Genomic DNA, 12,265 nt, shown 5'->3' with positions numbered 1-12,265 from the left:
CATGTTATCATGGATGATTCACGGTAAGCCATCCATTCCTCACCAAATCATTCAGGCTGAGTTTGGGTCATCCCCATTATAGCTAGATGTTCCTTTTCAGGTAATCACGTATCTGTACTGAGTTAGGGAGTATGGGGATTACACTTTTGGGCGCACCAGGCTACCATGGCTAGCACTGTCCTCTTCTATGGCCCTTTTAGTAGGAGGGGACTAGAGATGCTGGTATGCATGCACAGAGAGATGGTTTGAGTGACTGGGGCTCGACATGGATAGACTCCCTCCATTCAGATATAGCATGCTTCGTTTTCTCCCCTCCTATCACACAAGGTCAACTAAGTTATCCATGAGGATCTCTTATAGCTACACACAATTTGGGCCTGGTTGAGATTGAGTGAACTCCCAGTGAAGCTTAGTTTCTATAGAAATCACTGCTTACATATCATAGAGGAGGGTTTCATTGACCTGCCAGGATACACTTAGATCTACTTACCCCACTCACTGAGGATCTCTCCTGGGCAGTTTTGGGTCTCTTCACATAGACTTCGTATAGAGAGCAGCAAAGTAGAGAGTATACCCAGGGAGAGGCGCATATGTACATTATGTGATATGCAGGAGGTTGAGACAGAGGAGTTACTATGAGATCCAAGGGCGTTTCTACTGCCTCCTCAAAGATAGCTATGGGGTTTTGGCCCGATTACTCTCTTGCCCAAACCAAAGGTGTTTGGCAGGCTTCATTCATGAGGTACTTAGACACTGTGAGAGGGTACTTCAAGCACAGAGACAGGAGAAGAATTCTTCCTTGGATGATCCCTATCAAAGCACTATCATGGAGTTTTTTCAACCAGATCACATGGGACCCCACGAGACAAGGCCAGATGACATGGGACTCCACGAGACAAGGCCTCAAAATGATCGAGAACTAGAGCCAGTGACTTGACAGCTCAGACAGAGGGTTGGCATGCAGATTATACTTGGGGATATCCCCTCCTTGTTTAGAGTTAGAGCCCACTGAAAGGGGTTATTGTAGCCCTTGTTAGGCATAGACCTATGACGAGGACACATGCAAGGGCCTTACTTGTGAGTGGCTGACAGCACTCTATCGCCGATTTCATGCCTCCATTGCCTCATCTACCCTGATGTCCTATGATGGTGATGATGATGAGATTGATATATAGTTGACCACTGACATGACTATGTTGTACTTAGTACTTAGTACTACCATTCTGCATTTTCTGCATTTTGCATTGGTGTGGATGCTCAATTAGTAGCTCCACCACCACAGCTCATTTGTACTAGGATTTTCATAGTCTCATAGACCCATTGGTCTTCCGAAGACTTTAATAAACTCTCTCTCTCTCTCTCTCTCTCTCTCTCTCTCTCTCTCTCTCTCTCTCTCTCTCTTTCTCTCTCTCTCTCTATCATTTCCTTTGACTATCTCCCTCATTCACACATCCGTGTGCACGCACGCATGTACGCACGCGTGCGCAAACACACACACACACACACACACACTTACTATTCTCTTTTTCCTTTTGCATCCACTTAATTTTTTCCTTCTATCACACAAACACTTCCTAATTTTTCATGATTCCTCCTTTTTTTTTTTCAATTTCTTTCTTAAAGCTCTAGATCTCTCTCTCTCTCCCCCCCCACATCTTTAACCAATTTTCTCAGATTTTCTTCCCTATTTTTTCCTCTTCCTTCCCCATAATTTTCCCTAGTTTCACTTGATTTTCCCCCAATTATTTTTATTAATTTTTCAAAACTAACTTTTAAAGTCCTTTTTCCTTTTCTTCAAATTCTCTCTAGGCTCCTTTCTTAACACCTTTAGTCTATATCGAGTTGTGTAAGTCTATGTTAAAGCCACTATTTTATTGTGATCCTGATAACAAGGGAGGGGTGTTTATGACACCTGTCTTCCCAATTAAAGTTAAGTTGGTTCTTACCATGTTTTCTTGTTGGATGGTGGTAGGTATGCAAACTCTCCTCTTTAATAAAAGAGATGCTTGTCAGGACCACCAAGCTCTAATTTTTTTTGGAAAAATGTTTTTTGCAAAAACATATTGTCATTTCTTATCAAATATCTTATATACTTTTTATGCAATTTCATCGGTGCTTTACCTACATACTCAAACTTTTCCTTGATTCGATAATCTTCTCTTTCTATCCTCTACCTTGACTCTTTTGCGTTTTCACTATGCAAAAGGGGTTGTTGTCTTGTCTTCCACACACATGTCCTTTCCCTTGTAACTCGGGATGGTTGCACATAGTACACTTAAGTCATTAAGGCCTTTTTTGGCTTCTTGACTCCTTTCTCTAACTTGTGTCTTGATTTCCTTTCAAAAATTTTCATGGGATGTTTCGTTCCAATCAGAAGCTCTCGTTACCTTGACTCTTTTGTCTTTTCACTATGCAAAAGGGGTTGTTGTCTTGTCTTCCACACACACACACACACACACAAGCCTCTCTCTCTCTCTCTCTCTCTCTCTCCCACACACACACACAAACAACACTTTTGTCTCTTATAACAAATATGATATTTATCTCTCCATCACACACCCATGTGTGCTCTATCTCCCTTGAAGGTCTTCCTCACATGCAAACGCACATGGACACTAAAATATAGGAGATCCCTCCCCCCTAGAGAGAGAGAGAGATATGCCTAGGGTTAAGGAGTGAATTTTTTAAACTTGTTGAAGGGCCGATTCAAAATCAAATGACCAACAAAGAGGCAAAAATCAATCACCTCCAAAAGATTTTAATAGAGAGGGAAAGGGTAGAGAGAGAGAGAGAGAGAGAGAGAGAGAGAGAGAGAGAGAGAGATTTGTTGTGCCTATGGTGGTTAAGGGGTGAAATTATTCCCACATCATGAGCACATGCCAATCCATCAAGTGTGTCATGGTTGGAGAGGTTGAGTAGCATGACCTGTTTACTTAGGGCATGCAAAGACCTTATTTTCAAGGAATAATAGGGTTTCTTTATAAATATCAATATTTGAATTTTCAAATTTGATCTTTGTTAGTCCTTAGCATAGGTTGGTGAGAAATCAAGAGATATCGTTTGCTCGATTGGTCAAAGAGATTCTGCTATCCTCTAAAAATGATTATCGTATTTAATCAATCGGACTAGCCACCTTACAAGAGGCAACAGAAATGGCTTTGGTATCCCTTCTTGAGGACATGAACTTGTGCGCAATCCATGCGAAGAGGGTTACGATTATGACAAAATACATGCAGCTCGCAAGGAAGATCAAAGGTGACCCACTACTCCGGGCCATAGATAGTTTGGTGTATCATTTAGTGATTTTTTGTTGTTGTGTTGACTAGGGACACCAATTTTGGTTGTAAGAAGCAATTTTGTGTGGTTGTAAATATTTTCTAGTAATATAATTCCTTTGAACACTGTAATTATTTTTAAAGTTTTGGAACTATACAGAGTGTTTGTGCAATAATTTATTCTTATCTCTAATTTTTTTAAATTTGTTAAGAATATTTCTAGGCAAATTAGTATGTTCTTAATGAAACTAGGACTTGAACATTAAAAGAAAAATTTAAGAAAAAGGCCCAATCAAGGGCATGAAATTTTGCATCAAAATATTCATGCTTTCAATTATTTAGGGCTTATAAACCATGGGGAATTCTTCGCCCCAACAAAAAAAATCCCCATCTAACCAAATTTTGCATCTACATGCACAAACCCCCTTCGGGAGCATTTTTTGAAAAAACAAACTGGGGGAAGCATCCCCCATGGTGTATTACTACCTAATACACCATGGGGGAATGCTTCCCTAAAAAAACATTTAACAAAATGACCTAGAAATGGGCATGTGCATGCAAGCACAAATTTAGACTAGAAAGGTGCCCTCGTCTAGCCCAAATTTGCATCTACGTGCACATGGCCTCTTCTGGGGCATTTATTGAAAAAAAAATTTGTTGGAATGATTTGTCGAATGCTCTGCAATTCCTAATGGAGATGATTCATGATGTTGTGCCTAACTTTGTGAACGAATAAATTGGTGGTGTTTTGAATTAATAGTTTTCTTCCCCGATCTTTGTCACTTTCGCCTTTCTATTATTTTGTAACCTCTAAGGTATGATACCTTATAGTTGTATGGTAACAAGTCATTTTATTATAAACAACCTAGAGTTAATATGGTGTGTTACTACCTAGTATACCATGGGGGATGCTTCCCCATTTGAAAAAAAAAAAAAAGGCCCCAAAAGAGGACATGTGCATAATTTTGGGCTAGATGGGGGAAGCACAAAAATTGTTTACAATGAGAACACAAATTTGACATAATCGCATTCAATGATATTGCAATATACCCAACATCAGGGGAGAAAGAAAAGTATATAATATTTTTTGTATATACCAACTGATGCACTTTTACAAAAGATTCTTGCTTTGCTTGAGCTAATATTGTTTCTCTTCGCCAGTGGGTTCTGTGAATGTTTCTACAAGCTATGTGCCATTGTAAACACCTGTTGAAACACCGAAAGCAGCAATTGCAATAAGTCTTCTTGCTAGTCTCTCTCCAAAAGTGGAAAGTAAGTGCCAAATCCCCCCTCAGGATTTGGTAGTCACCAAAATACACTTTTTCGCAGATGGGGTAAAGGCACATTAATGGAGACTAGCTTTGAAAGTGCCCTACACTTTATCATCTCCTCCTTCCCATAAGGAGAGAATGAAGGATGGAAGAACACTAGGCTATGGTGATGGTATATTCCCATGTAGTGTCCTAGTGCTGAATCCATGCTGATGTTGTCATCGCGACCTCCACGTCGTGTCGCAAAAGTATCAACTTCAATGACATCCTGAAAGTTTTGATAACACAAGTAATGATTTTTAATCTCAAACTAAGAACATAAAATCATTCATATTGACAAAATATCATGAACTTACCTCGTGGAAAGCATCTTTTTCATTATATCCCAGTTGAGAAATATTAATATAGCTTTTGATCTCATAAATTATTAGAGATGGTGCCGATGATGAGGCCATCGTAGGGCTCCCATAGGGGTCTCAACTCTCTGGCATTTTTTCTCCCTCCCCACCTCCAATCTATCTTGGACCTCACAAAACTCCATCTCTGTAAAAAACCTATGCATTAGTAAAGTCCTGCATTTCCTCCCACATAGTCAATATCGGATGCTCCAAAGTGTTTGCAAGTGCTAAATCTGTGCACCTATCCAACCCCTCTTCTAGGTAGCCTAAGTCAGTACTACTCTCCCAAGCTGCAGAGTGCCCCTAGTACATCTTTGCTTAACTTTTTGATGTATTGGAGGTCAATCAAAAACAAATATTCTCTATTTTCAATCAAAACATATGGAAGGGTTTGCATCAAAACCTCATCCATCATACCTTCCTCCTCTTTTTCATCTTCTCATTGTCCCGAGGATGATGTTTCACCTGCTTCTTTGGGTAGCATAGCCACCTCTGTAATACGCTCCACTTCTGATGTGTGCTTTACCTTGTCCAATATTGCACTAGACCACTCTAAAGCAAGGGTGAGTTCTGCAACAACATTGAGAGTCTCTTCAACTTCAACATCTCTTGTTCTAATTCTAAAAGAAGAGATGGCTCCACCTTGATGAATGGAGGTGCATCTGTGTCTTCCTTTTCCAGAAGAATTACACAATAGGCTATTTCTAAGGATACAAAACGGGTTCCTACAAGACCCGCTTGCAGATATAACTCTTTATCTTTTGAAATTCTTCTAAAAAATTTTGGACTAAGGGATTAAAAAATTCTTTGCAACCTATGCCTAAAAAAACTATCATCCTAGAGACATTTAATGAGGATATTGACGGGAACCCATTCTACTCTATCTATGTCTAGCCAAATCATGTAAGGCTTAATTTTCTCTCTAATATAATCTACCACATTTGTGAAAATATCCATTTGCTTGTAGATTGTGCCAATGACATCTATCTCGCAATAAAAAATCTCATACAACTCTGCCTCTCTACTCGAATAACGAGTAGAAGCAACGAAGTCATGGTATGCATCATGGGGTGTGGCCATTGTAGGTTTGTAGAAGATGATAAGAGTAGGGAGAGGTTGTGTCTAGGAGGTGACCACAATAAGGGCTATGTTCATACCTATGGCCCTTTAAATAGTTGACTTCAGACTCTTTAAAGACCCTTAAATGTATACTACAATTTAGGTTATAAAATATTAGATAGTGTAATATAGTCTTATTTTTTCATAGATATAGTTCAAATCCATCATCATGATTAGATACTATAAATCCCCTATAAATCATGAGGATAATTTAGCACAATAAACGTTTTAAAGATTCATAAAGATAATGTGGCCTCATAGCATAGAATCCATAAATTGTGAACTAAAAACTACTAATTTTCTTGTGTTAGTACAAATGACATCACACTTGACAAACATCACACTTGACAAAAACTATTACTTTTATTCAAAAACACTATCTTCCCATTTAGTATAAAGAAAAAATCACTATCATCAAAGGTGACAGCGATGTATTCATGAATGTGCTTCAAGCTCCAACTATCTATGACCTCAAGATATTGGATTTCCCCATTGGACATATGTATCTCTACCTCTGTGGCGTTCACTACATCACAATCCATAGGTATCCATGTGCCATGATTAATTTTCCAACGTTTATAAGCATATCTCATGTAGCAAATACTCTACACTACTTGATATCTTATTACTATAGTTTCTTTAGTAAGTATACATAAAAAATGGTCTCCCTTCTGCAAACCCTCTCTAACATCCTACATTGGGTATAGAAGATTATCAAGAAATTCCTTTGCTAGGTCTTTGCATACCCACATGGTCTTTGTTTTGTGGATGAAGACTGATTTGAAAAAATAAATAAATATAATAAATGGCATGAACCAACTAACACTCACAATTTTGAGCCAAAATTAAACTTCATTGATGATTGAATATATGATCTCACCTCTATTCTAAATGCATCTATAGAGAATGGATCAGAAAGAGGCAATCTTCGACTATCAAAGTTAGGGAGAAGAATAGGATGGAGGCTTCAATATGCACCTTCTCTTCGAAGTTGGTAACATAAATTATAGAGAAAATTACTAGACTTTGTTAAGGAGGCAGAATTCCAATCAGAGAACATTAACTCCCTGATGTTTGAATGGAAAGCTTGAAATGTTCCTGTGAGACTATCTAGAGGCTAGGTTTCAGCTTTGGTAGAAAGAAAGATATCTACATATGAAGCAAAGAAAGTTGTCAATGGGCCAATCAATTTGTCTATCTCACTCTCTACCTACCTCTCTCTCTCTCTCTCTCTCTCTCTCTCTCTCTCTCTCTCCCCCTCTACTCTCACCACAATAGACCCTCTCTCAAAAAACACACAGACATACAATCATTAGAATGCACAAATGAAGTGACATAAAGAAAAAAATGACAATGTAAAATAGAGATACAATTTACAGGGTCCAAGTTCATGTCTGGAGCCATGTACACGTGCTGAACCTTCACCTTAAGTCCTTTTTTTGTATTATGAAACCCAATGATGCGACCCTTCCAATGCTTCTCTTTCTTTACTCTATCCCTTCTAGGAACCTTGAATGGACCTATTGTAGATGGTTGCATTGTGACCTAAGACATTTTCCTTGCCTGTTGAGGGAGCCCAACATCATTATCATCCTTCAAAGTGGGATCCACACAAGATTGAATTGATAGCTTTGGCAAGGGGAAGGGGAGTGCTTCACCATTGCAGAAGGAATGGAAGCAAGCAAAGAGAAAGAGGTTGGGATGAGGAAGAGGTTGATAGGAGGCGGCTGACCTCTCCCCTCTTTCCTTTTCCTCGTGGAATCACTTGCATAAGGAGTTCTTCAAGAGTAGAGGCTTCGATGGCATTCCTCGAGATCCCCAAGACATGTGAGTCACTGTCAAAGACTACATAGTGTTGTTGAATTAATATTATTGAATTGAATATAAAATTAAATTATTGTCTTGACATTGAAGAAATAAGACATCTAATCAAGCAACCAACCATTAATAATCTCTTATTATCTATGTTAAATCATCATTTAATAATTATATTATTTGATTTTAGCTTGTTCTATACTAGTTGATACATTTACATATGGGTAAATTATTTAAATTAAAATTAGATAGTAGCTTATACCTGGCTCATTAGAGATACTTAGAGAGTTGACCTCATACGAGAATATCTGCTATAAGATTACTCACGTATACTTGTATAATGCCTCTATAAAATACCATTGTTCTTGCTATAGTGCATTCTAATATAAATCTTAGATTTATTGTACAAGGAAATAATTATAGAGTGGTTAATAAAGAATTTAACTAGTCTTTTCTCTCTTTGTAGGAATAAGAATTATTAACTATGCTACTAGTGTATAACCTCTACATTACATTCATGGCAATATCCAAAGTGAAAGAAAGAAGAAGGACAAGGGATTTTGTGCAAACATATTTTTAATGAAACTAGTCCACTTCCAACCATTTAAATCAAAAACATGAATTTTAAGTCTTTGAATAAGTTATTCTTTAATCGACAAGTGAACATACAATATGTAGATTGATCGTGCAATAACTTCCCTACAATAATTACCTAGGAAATAGATTATCATGCATGTTGAGGAATCATCTCAACATCATGTGTTTGATATTGTGCATAGTACTAATACATAGAGTGCTAAAAAGCACAAGGATTGAAAACCTTAACCCTAACCCTAAAAGGGTTTGTATAAATTCATTATTTTCAACTAAGTCTAATATACAAATAGCAAGGATGATTTTTTCATGTTAGTTTTGTTACGAAGCAAGACTTTTATATTGGTGTCGAAAGTTTGTATGTCTTAATAGTCTTTATTAACTCCATCTTGACCATACATGCTTCAATCATAGTGGCAATGTGCATACTCTCTTATTTACAAAAAAAGGAAATGCATCTTATTTTATGGTGTTTTCATGTTAAGTAGTTTACAAGTGATATGTTGACTTGAGAGAGAGAGAGAGAGAGAGAGAGAGAGAGAGAGAGAGGGAAAGCTAGTACCTAAATTTGAGGTAGATTTCATTGTCATTGGGATACTTATCATGTCACATGAATTTCATCGTCATTATTGGGTGTTTCTTTGTTAATAAGCAATGCTTGCAAATTCTAGATGTCAAATAAAAAATGAGAAATCTAGAAACTCTTTCATTTTTATACATAGTATACGTTTATATGCTGTTTTTTTTTAAAAATGGAAATCTATGAGAAAGCAATGAAGGCTCATTTTCAAAATGAGGCACTCGGGGGAGTTTGACTGGTAGGATTTGTGGGTTGGGCAAGAGAAAGAGTCAGCGAGGGAGTCTTTCGAAGATGATTTGCATGCCATGTTCAGGATACAAGGTGATGAACGTAGTGGGAGCATGAGTGTAGAAAGGGGAGAGGTGGAAGGTGAAGTGTTGGAGGATGAGCGACAACACCACCTTCGCCTCCAGCATCGCAAAGCTCTGCCCGACACAATTGCGAGGACCCAAACCGAATGGCATGAACACCCAAGGGTTGGTCGACGCCTTGGCCATGCCCTCTGCGAAGCGCTGTGGGTTGAACTCAAGAGCATCAGGCCCCCAATACTTGGCGTCATGGTGAAACACCAACACCGGCACCACCACCCCTGTCCCCTCCGGGATCACTAGCTCCTTTCCCATCTTCATCTTCTTTGTTGCCTCCCTGAACATCGCCACTACTGGTGGATACAACCTTAAAACCTCGTTCAACACCATCCCCACCTGCACCACCCCAAAACAGAACCTCATTAATCCAGCTGCCTCCTCTCTCCTGCAACGTCTCGCATGATCAACTTTAGGACTCCATGAGCTCAAGAACACAATACCGAGTTCTGGCACAATCAATCCTGCAAGAGGAACAAAGCTAGAGACGTCACGAATCTACACTCTCACACATGATGACCCTTCGGGCTACATGAGCTCAAGAACGCAATATCGAGTACGGACAATCAATCTTGCAATAGCAAGAGCAAACGTAGAGAATTCTTTCCTGGGTTCGCATGATCAGCTTTGTCATGCAGCTAGTATGATCAGCCTTTGAAGTGCATGAGCTCAAGAGCGTAATATCGAGCAGTATCTCGCAATATCAACAAAGGTACAGACGTCACGAATCTGCACTAGTCTACAAACTGTTGGGCATGTCCACGGTAGAAGCTTTCACTCTACAGCGCATTTGTAGTTAAACTCGCTGCTAAAGCTCATGGAGAGCGATACAAAACCTCATCCCTTCGCATCATACTTACAACTTTCAAATTGTTGAGCGAATCGGCAGTCGGTGCTTCTTTCCCACACACCCTCACAACCTCCTCTCTAGCCCGATCCTGCCATTCTGTGTACTTCCCCAGTAACATGAATGCCCATGTTAAGAGTGCCGATGTCGTCTCGTGGCCTGCCAGATAGAACGTCTTGCACTCGTCCACGATCTCCCCGATCTCCATGCTCAAATTCTTTTCATTGCCTGACAACTCCTTTTGATTGGCGGCCATCATCAATCCAAGCAGATCGTTTTCGTGCCCACCCTTTGCTGGCTCCAAGCGATCGTATATCATTTGTCGAAGTAATTTCTGGAGTTCAGTATCTAGCTTCCTACTGTAGCGATTTGAAGGAGTGGGCAAGAATCTGTTGCAATACACAAAAATTAGGTGCCTAAGAAAGAAGGCTACTTGCAGGCGGAAACTTGAATTAGTGATCTAACTCTTTCCTGCATATAATTTCTACACGCAGAACCTCTCGGGAAAAAATTCTACCTCGTTCCTGGTATATATTTTTTCCGGGACCTCTTCTGGAAAATGATCTGCTGCTCATGCAGTATCTCAAACACTCGCTTGCCATTTGCGTAGCTGCTTCCAAAGGCCGTATGGGCAATGATGTCCGCGGTCAGAAGTCTGAACTCTTTGTGAACGTCAATTTCCATGCGTCCTGAGTCTTCCTCGTCGATCTGAGCTCCCCACTTGCCCAAGATGGAGGCAGTGCATTCTGCCACTGTTGGAGTCATAGCCTGCCAAAAAAAACATAATTAGACACCGCAGTAAAATGTAAGCCGCAGCCACAACATACCTGAGGAAGAACGAAGATCACTAGCTAGTAGGAGAGTTAAACGATAGGGGTTCTGCTGCCTGCACCTTCAACTTCTCAGTAAAAAAGGCCGGGCTGACTATTCGCCGATGTTGAGCCCATTTTTCTCCCTCAACAATCACAAGCCCCTTGCCAAACAAGAACTCGATATTCGGTACTGACATTAATGATTTTTGGTAATGCCCAAACTTGTTGGACAAAATCTCCCGGCCCTGCTCAGGTTCGGTAGCAAAAATTCTGGCTTTGGGGCCATACCAAAAGAAATACGGCTTCCCTAGACAAATGCATCATGCTATTTCAGCAACGTACTACAGTTTCAAAGATCAGATTGGAGTGCTTGCAAACATCTGATAAATCGATGCATCCCTTGTAAACATGTGATCTGATAAGTTTACTCACCTAGTTTCTGAGACCATAAAACGTACTCTGGGAGAATTCGGGGCACAAGGTCGTGGGAGAGGTGGGGCATGGGAGAACTGCGAGCTTTGTGGCTCAAAGCGAGGAGATCAGGGAGGTTGCCGTAAAAGACACGGTACGGCATACCCTTCAATCCTTGAGCTTCGAAAGCCCGCTTCATGCGAAGGGGCTTCAACCATAGCGACACAAACAGCTGCCAAAGGGTGTAAGAGGCAAGAGCGACGGAAAAGATGGATAAGATCCAAGCAGGGTGCAGGGGAAGAATGGGGATCTCCATTGTTGGGAAGCTAGGATGTTAAGTGCACGGAAACTTGTGGCTGTGTCAATTAGTAGGGAAGCACGGAATCGAAGACCCTCGCAGATTTCGCCAGGCGACGTAAACTTTGGAGGAGAAATCAAGGCCTCGTGGGGATCGAGTGATGACGAAGCCCCGTGGGGATGGACTGATGACGAACGCAAGACCACTGGGCACGAGGGTTGTGGGAGATCATCCGACTCTCTCCAATCTCTCGCTATAGCTCCATCTTGGGCTCCTGGTTAGAACTCTCAAGTGTTGTGCAAGTTCAACACCCTCATGTGAAATGGCTTTGAGCGATTGAATACATGGAATTTTAAATTAAGCCCCCCTTATGCACTTTCCCATTGACATGATCAATGGTTGGATGATATCTCCGGGCTATTGATTAGGATAAATGCCTTCGTCACAATTATCTCGATACCTCCCCCAAATTTTCGAGTG

General features: G+C 40.2%; 1 protein-coding gene across 1 annotated transcript; it reads right to left on the bottom strand.

Moving 5' to 3' along the window:
• Positions 1 to 9,187: 9,187 nt before the first annotated feature.
• LOC147887852 (cytochrome P450 CYP72A616-like) lies at positions 9,188 to 11,912 on the bottom strand. Its single transcript, XM_087393331.1, has 5 exons — positions 11,509 to 11,912; positions 11,157 to 11,383; positions 10,782 to 11,032; positions 10,278 to 10,653; positions 9,188 to 9,756 (listed from the first exon to the last, which is right to left on the bottom strand). Exons 1-5 carry the CDS (start codon positions 11,801 to 11,803, stop codon positions 9,322 to 9,324), a joined length of 1,584 nt encoding a protein of 527 aa, XP_087249457.1. The 5' UTR covers positions 11,804 to 11,912; the 3' UTR covers positions 9,188 to 9,321.
• Positions 11,913 to 12,265: the final 353 nt, after the last annotated feature.

The sequence above is a fragment of the Dipteris shenzhenensis genome, chromosome 22 (assembly GCF_047967505.1).
Source record: "Dipteris shenzhenensis isolate YYH24624 ecotype China chromosome 22, Dip_SZ_1.0, whole genome shotgun sequence".
NCBI classification, from domain to species: domain Eukaryota; kingdom Viridiplantae; phylum Streptophyta; class Polypodiopsida; order Gleicheniales; family Dipteridaceae; genus Dipteris; species Dipteris shenzhenensis.
The sequence above is the reverse complement of the archived record's forward strand: the minus strand, read 5'-3'. Positions and strand labels throughout refer to the sequence as shown.